General features: G+C 38.9%; 1 protein-coding gene across 3 annotated transcripts in view; it reads left to right on the top strand.

The window, feature by feature from the left end:
• The first annotated feature begins 684 nt into the window (after positions 1-684).
• Positions 685-18,370, top strand: part of CLCA2 (chloride channel accessory 2) — a 53,847-nt gene continuing 36,161 nt past the window's right edge. Inside the window, exons 1-5 of one of the 3 annotated variants that reach the window (XM_081489967.1) lie at positions 765-985; positions 6,733-6,858; positions 12,191-12,365; positions 13,263-13,400; positions 16,898-17,048. In XM_081489967.1, the coding sequence (XP_081346093.1) occupies positions 6,746-6,858; positions 12,191-12,365; positions 13,263-13,400; positions 16,898-17,048 (577 nt within the window). In that variant the 5' untranslated portion in view covers positions 765-985; positions 6,733-6,745. Of the gene's footprint in view, positions 986-6,732; positions 6,859-11,504; positions 12,366-13,262; positions 13,401-16,897; positions 17,049-18,370 lie in introns of all 3 variants that reach the window. The other 2 variants (XM_081489966.1, XM_081489968.1) reach the window with 2 other exon arrangements.

Raw genomic sequence — 18,370 nt, 5'->3', positions numbered from 1 at the left:
TTCACATCCAACATTTAGAATAATACCTGACATGTAGTAGAAACATAGTTTCAAATTTCCAAAAGATTTACTGAGGTACATTTGATGCAATTTTATTTTTGAGTGAGTAAATGAATGAATGAATAAATAAGCAAGTGAAAAAAGAAAAAATTAAGAAATCAGTTCCTTGTTTAAATAAGGTATATCCTTAGAAATTACTTGCTTGAGGCTACATGAAGAGATCAATAAAACAATCTTATCATAGCTCACATAATGATTAAAAAGAAAACATTGAATTTGAGGCAACTTTAATAATACATGATTGTGGCTTTTGAAAATCTAAAACCTGAAAGAGTTAAAGCTTAGGCAGGCAGCCCAAGGAGCTTTAAGGAAGAGGTAAACATTCTCACTCATGCTTTCCTTAAGCCTTGTACAACAATGTACCTCACCCAAGAACTGGCCTTTCTTTAGGTCTGGAACTAATGATTGCACAGTACAATGTCTTACAGAAATGCTTTTCTTAGACTCTATGTTAATGATTATAATTGTAACAAATCTTGCCTGGGAATCTGTTTCTTAAGACTTGTACCCCTGATTACACAGCAACAGTATTACCTTTCCCAGAGACGTTGCCTGGAACCCATTTTCCCTGGTTAATCTTGTGCCAAAGTTATCTCAGGACGATGCCTTGGGAAAAGGTCTGGTGGAACTCTTACAACCTGGGGCATTCTTTTTATCTATTCTCAGCAGCTAGTTGGAAAGTATATAAGGTTCTACTTAAACTAGTGAGGTGGCTACTATCCTGTCCCCTTCTGATGTCTGTGTCAGAAACTTTTTCTGTCACTTTCACTTTAAATAAAATCTACACAAAGCTCTGAGTGACTGAGACTGTCTTTGGCCCCAGAGTTAAATCTTCTCCTTTGGAGACTACGAATCTGGTGGCACCATTCACTGCTTACCGCCTAAGCTATCATCTTGGGGGCTTTCCCAGGATCTTCAAGACAAGGTAAGAATACTCAGAGCTGAGACTCTTTTGCTCTTTTACTGTAAAGTCTCTACTAACTCAGAAGCATATGGACCAAACTTCTTTTGCTGGTCAGCTTTTTCTGGTCTCTCTGACCATTTCACAACTTCTTGGGGGAATTAAAGCTATTAACTTAGTGTGCCAGATTGTAGACTTTCAGGGGACTTGCAATCCATGCTGTTATTGTGTTTTTCTAGCCAAACCCCCATTCCAAGTTTTACAGGACACTTCAGGTAGGAACATATTAGGGGGCTATCTGGAGCTCTAGCTCCAGGGACATCTCTCAGACTGGAAATCATCATCCTGACCGACCGCAGAGACCCAGAGGCAAGTTCTTATCATGGCTATGCCTCCAGACTATATGGATGGAGGCATTGCTGGTAAGCATGAGATTCCTGAGGACACAGTTTGGGGAACTCCAGATTTGGGCAGATTGGAAATGCACCGGGCTTCTTCCCTTAGTAGCGCTAGCTCTTAGAGGACCAGAGAAAGCCCTCCGGTGGCTCTTGTTTCAATTCCTTAGATATTCTTTTTGTACAATCTGCTGGACAGGAATAGAAATGTTGACCTTGACACACCATGAACATGAAAGATTATTTTTTTCTCTCTCAGGCCAGCTCTCCATCACTTCCTTTGTTATCACATAGACTGGTGTGATGACACTCAGAAGGGACAGCTTGGGTTTTTGTTCATCCCTTTATGACTTACCACTTCTACTGCAGTCAGGAATATGCTCAGGAATGTGCATAGGCATACATAAAAAGGATGTTTCCCCCTAGCAGTCTTAGCTTAGGAGACATTCTGGAAGGTTACTCTGCTCCACCCCAGGTGGCACCAGAGAAAAAAGGGGAAATCAAGCCAAAGTTTTAATGGTGAGGAACTGGACATCAATCTGGGATGCCATCAGGTCTACCCCTGGTGTACCTCTACCCCTCCTCGGTGGTAGAACAAGGAGGGACGGCAGTAGGACCCCTGTGTTGGTAAGAGACGGGTTAACTCCGGCCAGGGAAGGAAACTTAGGTGGAATACCTGTCTCTGCCCCCATCTAGAGCAGGGAGGGATGCCTCCAGTAGAAAAAAGCCACAGCATTCAGTGCCACTTTTTTATCTCTTACAGATGGGAGCTAGCAGTTCCAGAGCCACCCCTTTGAATTGTATATTGAAAGACTAAGATATGTTTGACCCCCAGAGCCTAAAAAGGCCCTTCTATACAGGTTCTCTTTGCTTTAAGAGAGAACCTCACCTTCCCAGAGAGACAATCCCTGCTGGGACAACACCTTATCATTCAGTCCACCCCTGTCATCAGAGCAAATTTGAACACACTCTGATTTAACTTTTAGCTATGAAACTATGACTACAAAAAGGAGAGATGACATTTCTGACACTAAATGGCCATGATATTCTTTAGACTCTGGAGAAAACTGGTTAAAATGAAATCTTTTTGAAATTGCAAAATTGGTTCTTTTTGCATGTGCAATTAGGAAAAAGCTGACTTGTTAAAATACTTTTTTTGGAGCTCCATTCCTGCCTGAGAAACAAAAACATGCCTGGGAAAAAACCTAAAGCTAACTCTTATCATGTCCTTGAGATTCACAGCCCACTCTGTCTGGGATTCCAACCATGAGCAAATCAGTAGAATTTCAAGCCAAGGGGGAAAAAAAGAGCAAAGAAACATTTTAAATTTCAAGCAGAAAACTGTGAGGTCTCTGTCCAGATTTATATGTGTCTCAGTGTGTGTCTTCATCTTTGAGCAATATTACTGAAGGTTAATTGGCCTAAAGAGAAGTAAGCACTTACAAATCAAACAATTCTAGATTCAAGAAAACTATACTAAATGAATTTCAGGCTTGTGTGAACTGGGACATATTTACTATTGAATTGATACATGATATTAATGTTTATTTATTGATTTTGCGAAAATACTTTTGTAAATGACATAGCTTTGGGTGATTTATGTTTACCAATCTACAGAATGATGATATAAAGTACAGTTCATGGTTGCTGAAGGAAAGTAGGACTTGTGTTTTCAATAAAAAGTTCTAAGAAATAGAATTGCATTCTATTAAGGGAAAAGGAAGTAAATCTGAACTTATAGCTGGCTGTTCTCTGAGTGGGCAAATACAAAATATAAAAAGGTTTGTGACAAATAAAAAAGGTTTGTGGCAGGTAGAAGAGAGTTTTGTGCATGATACAAATTTCTTAAGTCATTAAACTGCCTTTTATTGATACTTTGTGAATAACTATTGTTTCACAGTGAATATAAAGTGGTACCAAACTAGAATTTGTTTTTCTCTCCCCTTTAAAAGAACAAAGTCTTCTTGGAATATGGCTTTTGATAACAGACTATATAAATTTCTTGTCTTTAAGTGATTCATACTTGCTTTTTAAAATCTTTTGTTACTTTGATAAAATGAATGAGTGTTATTTCACAATGATCTATGCAGACTATGGCACACATAGACAAAGCTCATTCTTCTTCTACAAAGTTAACCCCTCATCAGGGAATTTAAAATGGATAAACAATGGCTATAAATCAAACAGTCAGGGCTATAGGAGGTCCAAGATGGTTGCCTGGCTTTTCCCAGCTCCTTGACAAACCCCACTTTTATTCAATAAGATAAAGCCTTTCCTGGCTTCAGGGTTAATATCTCATAATAGAGATTTTAAAAATGGTTAGAATGTGTTTTCTGCAATTTCCAGTGATTGGGACACCCACTTTGCTGGACAGGTCATACAGACATTGGCACAAAAAAACTTCACGAGCTTCTTAGAGACTATTATTTTCACTGGCATCCTCAGTTGTCAGGCAAGGATGGCAGAACAAAGGGATCGGTTACATGGGGTTGAATAAACTCCTAAATATGATTACAATTTTCATAACTTTTTGTCTGACATACTACTGGCTTCTAATCTTTGTTCCCAGATATAAAGAAACTCTTCTCCTCAAGTTACTAATGGTTTAAAACAATTTAGTGATTTACACTTGGTAAAATTATAACTTTTTTCTCTCTGCCTCATCTCTCCAGAAATTGGAGCCTTATCAGATATAAACCTCAAAATATACTGGGGAACTCTAAAAGAAAAATCCACCCAACTGATGTCAGGCCTATGTCATCTATTATGTTTCACTGACTATTAAGTTCTAGTTTTGTTAATTAAGGTCTGTATATACTAAGATTCACTTCTGAGACAGTTCCTTGTGGTTATGTTATATTGATAAGAGGTTTAATTAAGTTATTAAAAAAGGCACTCTGAGTTTTTTCCTTAAGCTTATCTCAGTAACCAGTCTTTGAATAAAGATCAGATGCTCCAGGATCTACAACCAAGAGATTAACAACAGGCCAGAGTCATTTAACAAAGTCAGATGACCTGGAGATATCACTGGGCTATACCTAATGGAAGTTCTTGACTTAAGTTCTTACTTATGATTTTACTATTACTACTAACTATATTGTTTTCTATACTGCTTGTTGCAAAAGTGTTGTCCCTTACATAATCAAGTGTGTGACAGAGCCACTGATATAATGATGGTGTACAGTTCCATATGAAATTCATAATTATAATAGTGTGACTCTGTATAAGAAGCAACAAGAGGGAATATTTTCCTGGACCAACAGACTGGTGAGACAGATGTGGTCCAGAGACTTTTGCTACTCACAGGGCCTAGTCAAGTAACAGCACATTGAGTGACCTATCAGTGAAATCGTCAACAGACCTTGGAATGAGCCTTCCCAGTACTGTGGGACAAGATGGTCATGAAATGCCCTCCAAACCATGGACAAACTCATGGCCATAAGGGATCCCTGCAACTGGAAACTGGCACTTGCCATCTGCCTCTACAAAGGTTAAATCATGGACACTACAGCTGCTGACCTTCAATATGCCCTGAATGGAATTCAGGGTGAAAATCAGAAATTAGACACTTACTCTGTGCTCTGAAAAAAAACGGACAAAACAGGCCTTCAGATAGGTAGATATTTTCAGGTAAAGATTTCTTGAGCCCAAATTCTTGCATCTTCTCATACCTAGAAAAACACTGAAATTGTTAATGGTGATAACTACTTTGGTTTATATGTTAATACCACAATAAGAGGCTAAAGCCTACTTGGACAAACTCAGACAACTGGCTACCTGGCTATAAGTCTCCCTAAAACAGCTGTCTACATTGGGGTTCAGACTCATTCTTCTATAAAGAAATGGTAAGATTTATTTTGTTTGTTAAGATTAAGGTTGTCACTCTTTCAACTACTCCTAACTGGGTTTGTTATACCTACATTCAAAATGTGTATGAACATGCTAAATGGCTCCATTCTTATAAACAGGGCAGCCCACGTGTTGACTCTATCTAGACCAGGATCAAAGTTACTACCAAATGTGACCTAATTCTTACTCTTGCTTGGACCACTGACTACAATAATTCTTTTACTGATTATTGGTCTCTGCCTTTTAAATCTACTTGTCTAGTTTGTTCTTTCTAAAGGGTACAATGGCTTCCTAGACAAAGTAAAGGTGATGAAGAGATTCTGGTCACACTTCAAAATGTACACCCCTGATGTTCTACTCACGTCACAGATACAATTTTGATTTACAAACTCTCCTTGGTGGAAAACTATCTCGACTGTAATAATCGTAATCATCTTATTCTTGCTGTTTGCTCCTTATATCTGTAACTGTATAATGAATTTTGTATCTAAACGGCTTGAGGCATTTAAGTTACAAAGGGTTGTTCAAGCTCCTACGATTGCCACAGCCTCTTCCAACTATTACTTGGGACCCCTGGATCAGAGATCCTCAATATGAGGGTGAGGAGAATATGTTGCCTCAACAATTTAGGGTCTGTGTCCCTTACCAGCAGGAAGAAGTTACAGAAAGATTTCTCTGCCTCTTTCCCTGGCAACCATATTCTGCTAAAAGAAAAAGGGGAGAGTGAAAGAGTTAAAGCTTAGGCAGGCAGTCCAAGGCCCTTTAAGGAGGAGATGAACATTCTCCCTCATGCTTTCTGTTTGCCTTGTACAACAATATATCTTGCCTGAGAACTGGCCTTTCTTTAGAAGTTAATGATCACACAGCACAATGTCTTACTCACAGAAATGCTTTTCTTAGGCTCTATGTTAATGATTATAATTGTAACACATTTTGCCTGGGAACTTGTTTCTCAAGAGGTACCCCTGATTACACAGCAACAGTATATCTCACCCAGAGTCAGTTGCCCAGAACTGTTCTCCTCGGCTAATCTTGTGCCAAAGTTATCTCAGGATGTATGCCTTGGGAAAGGGTTTGATGGAATTCTTACAACCTTGAGGTATTCTTTTTATCTATTTTCAACAACTAGTTGAGAAGTATATGAGGCTCTGCTTAAACTAGTGAGGTGGGTACTCTCCTTCCCTCTTCTGATGTCTATATCAGAAGCTTTTTATGTCACTTTCTCCTTAAATAAAATCTACATAAAGCTCTGAGTGACTGAGACTGTCTTTGGTCCAGGAGTTAAATCTTCTCCTTTGGAGACCACAAATCTGGTGGCACCATTCACCATTCACTGCGTAAGCTATAAACCTAGCTATCTGTGTTGATGTTGTTATTTTCAACCTTGCACTCAGTAGTTGTTTCTTTACAAAGAATAAATAATGGTGTTACCACAAAAATCCATAATTAATGCAGTATTTTTTTCCTGAGTTCTGAAGAAAACACAGGCCTTTCCCATAAGAATTAAAAATATATATATATTGAAAGACTACACAGACTTATGAAGTGTGGCCCAAGGACCAGCATCCTCAGCATCACCTGGGAGCTGATTAAAAAAAGTCCAGAATATAGACCTTACCTTGACCTCCAGAGTTGGAATCTGCATTTGAACAGGTAATTCTCAGGAATATTTAAATTTGAAAAGCACTATGCCAAGTATCTTTTGGTTTACTCTAGAAGGTCTGTGCAGGCTAATTTCATTTGCTGACAGTTTTGCCTGGGGATTCAGAGCCCCACGTACCTACACTCCAAAAACAGAAGGGGGAGCCCTAATCCCCCCATTTCCAGATCTGGGTAGAGTTGATTTCGGTTCTTTGTCTGGTGGCCTTAGATGGAGCAGCAGAAGCAGCATAAGGAGAGAAGGAAAACAGAAAAATTTGCTGCCCCCTGTTGGTGGGAATGGGGGAAGTCAAGGAATCTGGCAGGGCCCGGAGCTTCTCAGAGGTATTGAGGACAGAATCAGATCAGGAAGAAAACAGAAAGGGAAGCTAGGGAAGAACAGTCAAGATGTTATACTTCTACTTCCGCTTTTTGTTCTGAGTCTCTCTGGTTATTTTTCATCTTTTAAAATAATTTCCCCTACATTTTTGCTTTCTCTTTTTTCTTCTCTGAAAAAATAATGGTAGTAATATATTATACATAGCATGATACTATACACTATCTGGTACATAATACATAGAACAATATTTATAGAAGGTAACTTTATAGAATTTTTTGCAAATGAGGAATAGTCCATACCTTTCTCACATTTTCTTTATTGTGCCGTGTGCTCAGTCGCTCAGTCGTGACCAACTCTTTGTGAACCTATGGACTATAGACCCCCACGCTCCTCTGTCCATGATACTCTCTAGGCAAGAATACTGGAGTGGGTTGACATGCCCTCCTCCAGGGGAATCTTCCCAACCCAGGGATCAAACCTGCGTCTTTTAGTCTCTTGCACTGGCAGGCAGATTCTTTACCACTAGCTTGTATTACCATTAAAAGTAGTTCTTGTTTCCATTCATTTGGGCAAATTTTGGAGGGTTTTCTTGTGCACAAATTATTGCCACCATGAGAGTGGAGTTACTGTTTTTCAGTTTCTCAGCTGTGTCTGACTCTTTGCGACCCCATAGACTGCAGCACACCAGGCTTCCCAGTCCTTCACCATCTCCCAGAGTTTGCTCAAACTCATGTCCATTGAGTTGGTGATGCCATCCAATCATCTCATCCTCTGTCGCCCCCTTCTCCTCCTGCCTTTAATCTTTCCCAGCATCAAGATCTTTTCCAATATCCTTTTCCAAGATCCAAGATGCAAAAGTCAGCTTTTTGCATCAGATGGCCAAAGTATTGGAGCTTCAGCTTAAGCATCAGTCCTTCCAATGAGTATTCAGGGTTGATTTCCTTTAGGATTGACTGGTTTGATCTCCTTGATGTCCATAGCTCAAAAGCATCAATTCTTTAGTGCTCAGCCTTCTTTATAGCCCAACTCACATTTGTACATGACTACTGAGAAAACCATAGCTTTGACTATACAGACTTTGTCAGCAAAGTGGTTTCTCTGCTTTTTAATAAGCTGTCTTGGTTTGTCATAACTTTTCTACTAAAGAGCAAGCATCTTTTAATTCCATGGCTGCAGTCACTATCTGCTGTGATTTTGGAGCCCAAGGAAATAAAGTCTGCCACTGTTTCCATTGTTTCCTCATTTATTTGCCACGAAGTGATGGGGCCGGATGCCATGAGCTTAGTTTTTTGTTGCAAAATCCCAGAGGTGAAAGACTGCATGGAGAGAATTCAAGAAATGAGAAATGAAGTGTAACCACTCTGTGCTTTGGCAAAGTCGTGACTCAATAAACACACATGACTTCCCAGACCCTATCTGCACCATCCACTGCACTCCTTTGCCTTGAAAATGAGCGTAACTGTAAAGAAAATGGGGTAAGGCAGGTGTACAATGAGCCATCTTAGTCCTTAGCAAGGTCTATGTTTTATTCAAATTCTGCTCAATACTATGTAACAACTTAATTGGGAAAATAATTTGAAAAAGAATAGATACATGCACATATGTATGATTGAATCACTTTGTTGTACATCTGGAACTAACAAAATATTGTTAATAAACTATACTCCAATATGAAGTAAAAAGTTAAAACAAATTCAGTCTACAACTGTTTTTACCTTCTGTTTTGATTTAGTTCAAAAACATTGCAAAACTGAAGTGGCCCATAAGCTTTGTAGCCAAGACACACAGAGGATGATATTTTCCTCTTCTAAATGGGATTGCTGACAAGCTGAAACAAAAGCCTGAGAGAAAATTATTCGAAGCTTTTTGGGACTCCTCAAGATGTCAGATCTCCTGATTCTCTGATCCCAACTGCATATTTAACTCACTTTGGTTATGGGTATCTACCTGCAGATTCCATGAGAAAAAAAGAGAGGCCTTCTGGGGTCAGCCTGAACTGTAAATTTAGACAGTGAACAAAAATGTGCTTTAGATTCTTCAGTTACTGAAACTGAATAACTCTTATTTTCTTGAAAACAGATAAAAACAGTAGAATCCTAAAATTTATATAACATTGAAATAAATGCTTAAACATTGTATTCCCATTTTTCTTCACTTCAGGTTTGTTTCAATTCTCAGCTATCATAAAATCTATAGGAGCAGTGACTTTTTTTGAATGAAAGGATAATCTGGGTTTTTGTTGTTGTTGACAAGGTCTCACACTTTATCGGAAGTAGACACTGCTCAGGAATAACTTTAAGTCACTTAGTCAAGTCAGGATTTGCCAGTGTTTTAGTTTTGTCTCCTGTAGGGTCAGCATGGTCAGAAGAGAAGGTAGGAAGAAGAGATACTCAGCCAGCCCCGCCCCAGGTCTGGTTGCTGAGAGCAGAAAGTGTTCTCAGGTAGGTCAGAACAGAGGCAATGGGAAAGGGCTTTCAGGAGTGAATATGACTCCCAAGACACAGTTAAAAAAAAAAAAATGCGCCAAGGACTAGGAATCTGAAGAGGCAGGTGATGAAAGTGGAATCCTGCCAAGCAGCCAGACCTAGGGATTAGGTTCCAGAACCAAGGAATCAAAAAGCAGATAGACAGGAATAGATGTCATGCCTGGCAAAATCTGACTGTGTTTTTCAGGTTTTAACCCAGGTGAAGTTGGATAAAACTGTTCACTCATGATTGTTCTTTATAAAGCTGCGTGCACTCTGTAGCCAACATTCTCCACCCCTACATTCTAAGGGAGCCATTGTAACCGTCGACAAGAACAAGTAGAGAGAGAGCTGGATGTCGGCCCTCAGCTCCCACCTTAGCCAGTGAACAACTTACATAAGTGTGCACAGTGGTTAAGAAGAAACTTCCCTGATTGTGGCAAAAAGCTACTGTCATAATGTGGCTTACGCATTTAATTTTTTAGTATATTGCTTTGCTGATGGGAATAATGTTTTTCTTGAAAGCATAAGAGATTAGCAAAAGAAAATTAAGTGCCAAGGAAAGCTGAAAATAAAGTGCATCATTGCAATCAATGAGTCACAGTTCCAGGCAAAGCCTTTGAAGTTGCCACGCCTTGTAGCTTCCACTCAGACACAGCGTGAGTGAGAGGAAAAAACCATGGCTGTGAATCAGCCACGGAAGACAAGACAGCTAAGCTGACCTCTGAGCTGTAGCATGAGCAACTCTGGTAGCCACGTGGTGACTAGTGACATTCATTCTCCAGCACCCCCGAGAGAGCACCAAAACCCAAGCAACTTCTTTTAAGAGGAATCAAGAGGGAAACGGTTCCGGAGCAGACGTGATACCTTCTAGAAGAGACACTTTCAAAATTGGGGAGATTATTTTCACACTATGATCCAGGGCTTCTTCTTATTCTGCTTTACTTTACCTCTCTGACTCTGTTCATTCATTTATTCAACTAATATTTATTGAGTATTTACTGATTAGGTACTAAGGAGGTAGTGAGAAAAACAGGCAGGATCCCTCTGTCATAAGCCCCTCAGCAGGAAGCAGGCAGCCAATAACACAATATGAATGTGACACTGTAGCCATGATCATGCTTCAAAGGGGAGGTACCTGATGTACTGACAGAGTGAAAGAGAGGATTTTAGGTAGGTAGAGAGCTCAGCTCAGGCTCCCAGGACAGTAAAGGAAGTTGTAGGAAAAGCAGGCGAGAAGCAGTGGGAGGAAAGTTTACAAACAGAAGGACAGTAAGAGACAAATTCCCTTCAATGTCCCTCAACATTTCAGCTCTTAACATTTCATTTCTAGTTTCTTGAGAACATAGAGACATGGTTCAGTGAAAAACCCTGGAACCTAGAGTCAGTTGGTTTCATTCTAAGCCTGTAATAATACTCACACAGCTTTGAACAAGTTACTTAGATTTTCTGAGCCTCAGTTTTGTTACCAATAAGATAGATATGATAAAACCCAGCACACGATAAAAGTTAGCTCCCTTCCCATTGGCTAATTTTCATAATCTGTCTGAGACTCAATGTCTTCGTTGAAAAGTAGTAGTAAAAATTGTACCTAACAGGTGGAAATAAATGATAGACTTTATTAAAAAAAAAAATTGTACCTATACTAGGGAATTGAAATTTAAGTGGGTTCACTTGTAAACTCTAAAGCATTATATAATTATCAGGTAACATTAATCACTTATAAAATATTTGTGAGGCCTACTGTACTCCAGATCCTGTGAGAGCTATTAGAGAAATGGAAAGTTGACTGAGGCGCAGCCTTGCTCTCAGGAGACAGTTGCTAAAAGAGAAATCCATTCTTTTCCTTGATCCAGAGAGAAAAAGCAGCAAGGACAGAGGGAACAGTCTCTGTGGCCTGCACAGGCATGCAAGTTCCTGGCACTTGGCCCTCCCTGGGAGATACCCGATACCTTCCCTCCAGTCATAAGCTGACCTAAGGGCCTCAGGGAGAGGGTTGCAGGATGGATTTTTAAATCTTCAAAATACGCAGACAAAGGAATCGTCCATCAAACAAAAAATTACCTGAGAGCCATAGGGAAGTAGTTTCTCTGACTGCTGGAGGAGGTTTTCAAAGATGAAGAGAGAAAAACAGATCTCTGTGTGTCTAGTAAAAGTGGATGGAAAAACCCAGATTCTCTGACTCCCAGCCCACCCAGCCAGCCCTCCCTCTTTGAAACTCCTTTTGCCTTATTTTCCTATTCCTTTTGAGAAGACATAAAATAAGTAAGGGGTGGAAGATTTCTTGCCCAACCATGATTCAGGAGGAAGCCCAGCCACAGAATAGGCAAGTGTGGCATCGCCTAGAGAAAAAGAACTTGCAGAGACAGGTCTCATTTAGATCCACCCCAGATTTTGCAAAGAAGGCACCTCCTTCATCACAGATTCTAAGCCCTTCCAAGTTCAGGAAGAAATTATCTGCTTCGCCATTAACAACTTGGCACAATGTACCTGGAAGGACCAGTGTGACTGAATCAGAGGCTTCTCTCAACATGACCCACAGGGATAGTGATGGTCCTGTTTGCAGCCTGAAGTTTGTGACTCTCCTGGTGGCCTTAAGTCCAGAATTCCTCTTCCTGGGAGCCGGACTGCAGCTTCGAGACAATGGGTACGATGGATTACTTGTTGCAGTCAATCCTCAGGTATCCGAGGATCAGAACCTCATCCCAAACATTAAGGTGAGTGGTGTATGTGAAACTGAAACCATCATCTTATTCATATAGACCTGTAGCTTTCTTTACGGAATTAACAACCCTGCCTAGTTTGTATCTGAGCAGCAGAGAAAGGGGTGTTTCTCAAAGATAGCAACAAAAATTATAATTAAAGCCAAGCCAACCCATTCACCTAATTCTGTGTAGTCTCAGCTTACATACTGTTTACCTAGACCCCTTTTATCTGTTGTTGTTGGTTACTACTAATTTTAGCTTTTGTGTTTATCGACTTAACTGTTTGAGGGGCAGAAACTCCAAAAGTAACCCATTGTGGCAACAAAGACCAGATGCTTGGCTGATGAAGAAGCATGATTGCACTTATTAAAATCATGTTGCTGAATTCCATCCTGAGGGTGGGAATTCTCAGACAGAAAGAGAGTCTGGATGGTGCGCCAAAGAGCAACATTCTTTTCACCTGACTGTCCTGTGAAGTAACTTGACTATTTTCCCCTCAGTATGGTAAGACAGGCTCACAGCTCCATTACTTGAGTCTCCCTTTGGTATTGCTTTAATGAAATTAGTATTGTCATAAGGTATGGTCTTGGACATGCCCACAGGCTTGACATGAAACAGATTTGTTCCATGAAAGCTTAGAAAGCTTTGTGAAAGCTTTTCTTTTACAAAATTGGGAAAACTATATGGGCAAGCCGAGACACACAGTTAGTGTTCTAAATTCTCAGATAAGCATTTGAAGTTACTTATTTTGCTTCTAAGTTTTCCCCAAATCTAATGCTCTGTCTAGAAGAAATGGGCTCCTTCAAAATATTTTCATTATTTTTGTTACCACTTATTCAAGTATATCTAGAAAACCAAAACATTAAGAATTCACAGTGATAATACAAACTTTCTTTTATTTGGTTATAGGAAATGATAACCGAAGCTTCTTTTTACCTATTTAATGCTACCAAGAGAAGAGTGTTTTTCAGAAATGTAAAGATTTTAATACCTGCCACATGGAAAGCTAGTAATTACAGCAAAGTAAAACAAGAATCATACGACAAGGTGAGAACTCAGGATTTCGTTAAATGAATTTAACTGAAGAAGAAAATACAATATAATGTGTTCAAACTTTAGGCAATAACAAATCATTGATATTAATACACAAATAATATTATTGAAAAGGTTGTTATGCACAAAATGTATGAAAATATATACATGTAATAAGTTAAAATTATGAAGTAAAAAATAAGCAAAATGCCATTGCCCAAGCAGCCTTGCAGATGATCTCTTTCACTTTTTAACTTACAGGGTCCTTCCTTTCTGAAATTCTTGGTTAAGGACCAAGAACTAGTTTTATTCTGAGTATGAGATGTAAAGGGAATGATTCCAATTATGACTATCCTCATTTCCCACCCCGTCCGGGGCAATAAACATGCATGTCCATACAGAAGCCTAAGCCACTCACACATAAAAATTCGACTTTCCTATCCCACAAGAGTGCAAATTAGTAGAATTTCACATTAGCTCAAGTCCAGGAGACTGTTTTTGAGAAGTATGTTGAGAGAAGCAAGGAAGAAAGCAGTGTAAGAGGCATGGCTACCTTTTCTTTCCCAACCAAAAAAAGAAAAAGAAAAAAGAACTTAAGCTTCAAGGACTCTCGTAAGCTGAAAATTATAAACATCCATGGTCATGTCTGGCACATACTGGGAACATGCTACAGATAAATTTTAAATAAATTTGGCAAATGACTATTTGAGATTACTGTGAAAAGAGTCCTAGCAGCTACCAGAAAAGGCAGGAGCAGAGGCATTGAGGACACAGCTCAGGGTGTCAGCAATGGAGTGGGTTCAAGATCTGTAATGACAACTCAAATAGAAGGGCTGGATTATGGTAATTTCCCCTTTTCCTTATTTGTGTCACTTGGCATGAATTTTCCTAAGGCTGTTTTAATTCTTAGCTTTTTTTTGAAGTTTATTCCTTAGTAACTGAATGATATATTAATAGCAATATTGATAGGCATTCCAGTGTCCTAAAAAAGTTAAAGGGGCTCTTAAAACTATTTGATTTATAACCAAATGAAAGCATTTGATGCTTGGACATGGAGATAAGAGAGACAGAGACACTGGGATAAACTGAGAAGAGAGATACTGTTTATTAAACTTCAATTAAGTGCCAGACATTCTACATATATATATATAATTATTACATTATTAGTATTATATTATTATATTGTTGGTGTATTATTATATTATTGTGTCTCAGCTGGTAAAGAATCCACCTGCAATGTGGGAGACCTGGGTTCGATCCCTGGGTTGGGAAGATACCCTGGAGAAGATAACAGCTACCCACTCCAGTATTCTGGCCTGGAGAATTCCATGGACTGTATATTCCATGGGATCGCAAAGAATCGGACACGACTGAGTGACTTTCACTTCACTTCACTTCAAATGCCAGACATTTTATATATATATATTAAAATATTAACATTATATTATTATATTGTTGGTGTATTATTATATTATATAGTATATAATCCTACACATTCCATATAACTGCTTAATTGCTTAATATATATATTGCTCAGTTCTCAGTCACACCTAAAATTGTTGCTGTTAGTTGCTGTTATTGAAAATTAGGAAAATGAGGCTCAAATATAGTAAGGATTTTATCCCAGGTCAAGCAGCTGGTAAATTAAGGAGCAATTTGAATTCATGCCCATTTGATTCCAAAACCTATGCTCTTTGCTCTAAGCTATGCTGTCACCAGTTATCTTACACAGACGTTGTTAATCACTTTGGCCTTTAGTGGAACAAAAAAGTATTGGCGTTTACCAACAACAAAATCAGGTGGTACTTCTCATCCTAATGGAGAAGACAAATAAATAACTAAAGCAAATATGACTGAACAGAAAGATTAAAGGAAAGAATCACTGAATCATATATGTGCTAGATATCAATTCTTTTAGTCTCATAATGTTAATCAAGCAAACACTTAGTGAACAATCGTTATATACAGGAGCCATGCTAGGCATGACATAGGACACAAGGAAAAGCAATATAGTTCCTGTCCTTGTGAATCTATAGTCTAGTGTAGGTAGGAAGCAGAGGGTGGGGAGAGGGTTAGGAAAAGTAGGTAAAAACTGTCTTACTATGGCCTATAAGGTAGAATATAACCCCAGACAGCCTGAGCATTCCATCCCATGTGGAGCACTCTTTCCTTGTTGCTTCAGGACAACTTTCCAGACATAAAAATGAGGTTTTGTCCTCGTGAAGACTCTCCTAGGGCAAGACTGTAGCTCTTTCACAGGTGTTGCCTTGAAAAGTCCTTGGCCTGAATTCTCACCTTTCTAAAAATAAATGTTAATTATTATAAAAATAATTCATGCTTATTGCAAAAAGACAATGTAGAAATATGAAAAATGAAAACATTACCTTCCATTATTCCTCAGTGGTGTGTACACAGACACACACACACACACACACATCAGTACACATGTAGTACTTTTACAGTGATCATTACATATATATATATGTGTATATATGTATATATATATATATATACATTTATGAAAATGAAAGTGCAAGTCACTCAATCGTGTCTGACTCTTTGCCACCCATGGACTATACAGTCCATGGAATTCTCCTATCCAGAATACTAGTAGGTAGCCGTTCCCTTCTCCACGGGATCTTCCCAACCCAGGGATCAAACCCAGGTCTCCCACATTGCAGGCGGATTCTTTACCAGCTGAGCCACAAGGGAAACCCATACACTTATAGGATTATATTAAATCTATTGTTCCAAAATCAGCTTTAAAGAAATTAACCAGATACTTAACTTCTAAGAACAAGTGTCCAGACAACTTCTAAAAGCAAGTCTCGAGACAATGTATTATCATTCTTCCTAAAAATGAACAATGTTGTATATAAAACTGTGTTCTCTAGATGTTATTTGAATAGATATTTATTTTAGTTTCCAACTTAAAATAATGTATTTTATAAATAGTAATTGAAATGGTCAGGGTACAACATGAAATATAACTTCAACAGAAAAATTGTTTTGTTGATCTGATTGGTTATGGGAATAAAAGGACAAGGGATCAACCTACAGAAAGTTGTTCACAAAGGCTATAACATTTCACAGTACAGCTCTAAATAATGTGCAAATGCTCTTAAAATTTCTTTAAATATTTAAATTACATTTTACAGTGTATATAATGTCAGAATTTTACAGTGTTGACTTTTGAGAAAATTTTAATCTGGAAAATGGGTACGTCAAATGACAGTAATGAAGTTTCATGGAAATCTGTTAAGTTTTTAAAATGTACACATTTTTGAAAGTGACAGATATTTGTGTTGACATTTAGTTGTGAATTCATTCTAAATTCCATCTAAAGGCATATATTTTTTACAAGTCTGTTTTTAAATTGGGATATAAACCACACAGAAAAAATGCACATATCTTAAATGTACAGTTCAACGTGTTTTAACAAATGTAGATATTTGTGTCACCAATATCACAGTCAAGATACATGGTATTACAAGGCATTTCTTTTAATTTAGGCACATGTCATAGTAACTGACTGGTATGGGGCACATGGTAATGATCCATACACCTTGCAATATAGAGGATGTGGAAAAGAAGGAAAATATATTCATTTCACATCTGAATTTCTACTAAATGATGGCTTAACAGCTGGTTATGGATCACGAGGTAAGTGTGATCAATCAAGAAATAGACAATGGACAGCACTATTTATAATATTGTGCTCAGTGCTGAAAACGATTCAGAGAACCTGAAACCTGTCCGGGACTTAATTTGGATAAGAAGATAGGCCACATGCCCATAAAAAAGATGAGAATCAAAGTGAGCCAGAAAGGGTTAAGCACCAGACTAGTGGCCCAGACAGGGAGCACTGTAAGAATTCAGCAAAGAAGGAAAGCATTTTGAGCATTTGGGCTAGAGATCCTCTCACAAGAGGATCTTCAAGGTTGAATATCATTTTGATGGATGGAAAGAAGGGAGAGAAGAGTGGGAAGAGTATGAATAAAATTGTGGCAGCAGAACCCAGGGCATATTTGAGAGGAGGAAGCAGTAGACCCCACTGATGGGGCAGAGCGATTATGGCTAGTGAATAGTGGGAGAAAATGCTGAAATGCACACCGGGTAGGTAATGGAGAGCCTCAAATGCCCAGATTAAGGAATCACCACTGAAGGTTTACAAGCATAAGGATGAAACCATCCAAGCAGAGTTTTCAGAAGCTGAACATGGCCGTGTGGATAATCTGGCTTCCTCAGATCAGTGAGGAAGAAACTGGATTATCGACAGAGTAACTAGAAGTCCAAGCGTGAGGCCAAGAGACCTGAGTAAGGTTGGAAGCAGTGAAATGGGAAGGACAAGAAAGATAGTAATGAGAACAAGAAAATTTTCTCTGTGCCAAGTGCTGGGCTATTTGCTTTTTAAATGTTGTTTTATTTAATCCTAACAACTCTAAGTAAGGATAGTCGAGAGGGTAGAAAAACATGAAATAGAGGTCAGAACTGCTTCAGAGTGAAAGGCAAAGGGTGTGTGTGTGGGCAGCAGCATGAAGGAATACATTAGGTTTTTGTCAGAAACAAAAGACAGCAGTTTAAAGGGGAAACCCACAAGTCTGAATTTAGGTGATCGAGTGTGAGGAAGAGTGGGCTATGCTTGGGAAGGCCCAGACTGTGGCTGGAGAAGGATGATTCAAGTGTGACAGAGAAGTCAGTGTCATAGGTTTGGAGACCAGCATTTAGTGGATGAGATCTGAGAAAGAAACTGTGATGAGAAAAAAATCAGCAAGTCGAGGGCTAACTTCTCAATTCTTAATTTTTTGCCTTTGATTAATGTACAATTGGGAGAAGGCAATGGCACCCCACTCCAGTACTCTTGCCTGGAAAATCCTATGGATGGAGGAGTCTGGTAGGCTGCGGTCCATGGGGTCGCTAAGAGTCGGACACGGCTGAGCGACTTCACTTTCACTTTTCACTTTCATGCATTGGAGAAGGAAATG

The sequence above is a fragment of the Giraffa tippelskirchi genome, chromosome 5 (assembly GCF_054371585.1).
Source record: "Giraffa tippelskirchi isolate mGirTip1 chromosome 5, T2T-mGirTip1v1.2.pri, whole genome shotgun sequence".
NCBI classification, from domain to species: Eukaryota; Metazoa; Chordata; class Mammalia; order Artiodactyla; family Giraffidae; genus Giraffa; species Giraffa tippelskirchi.
This window is presented reverse-complemented; position numbering and strand designations above follow the sequence as displayed.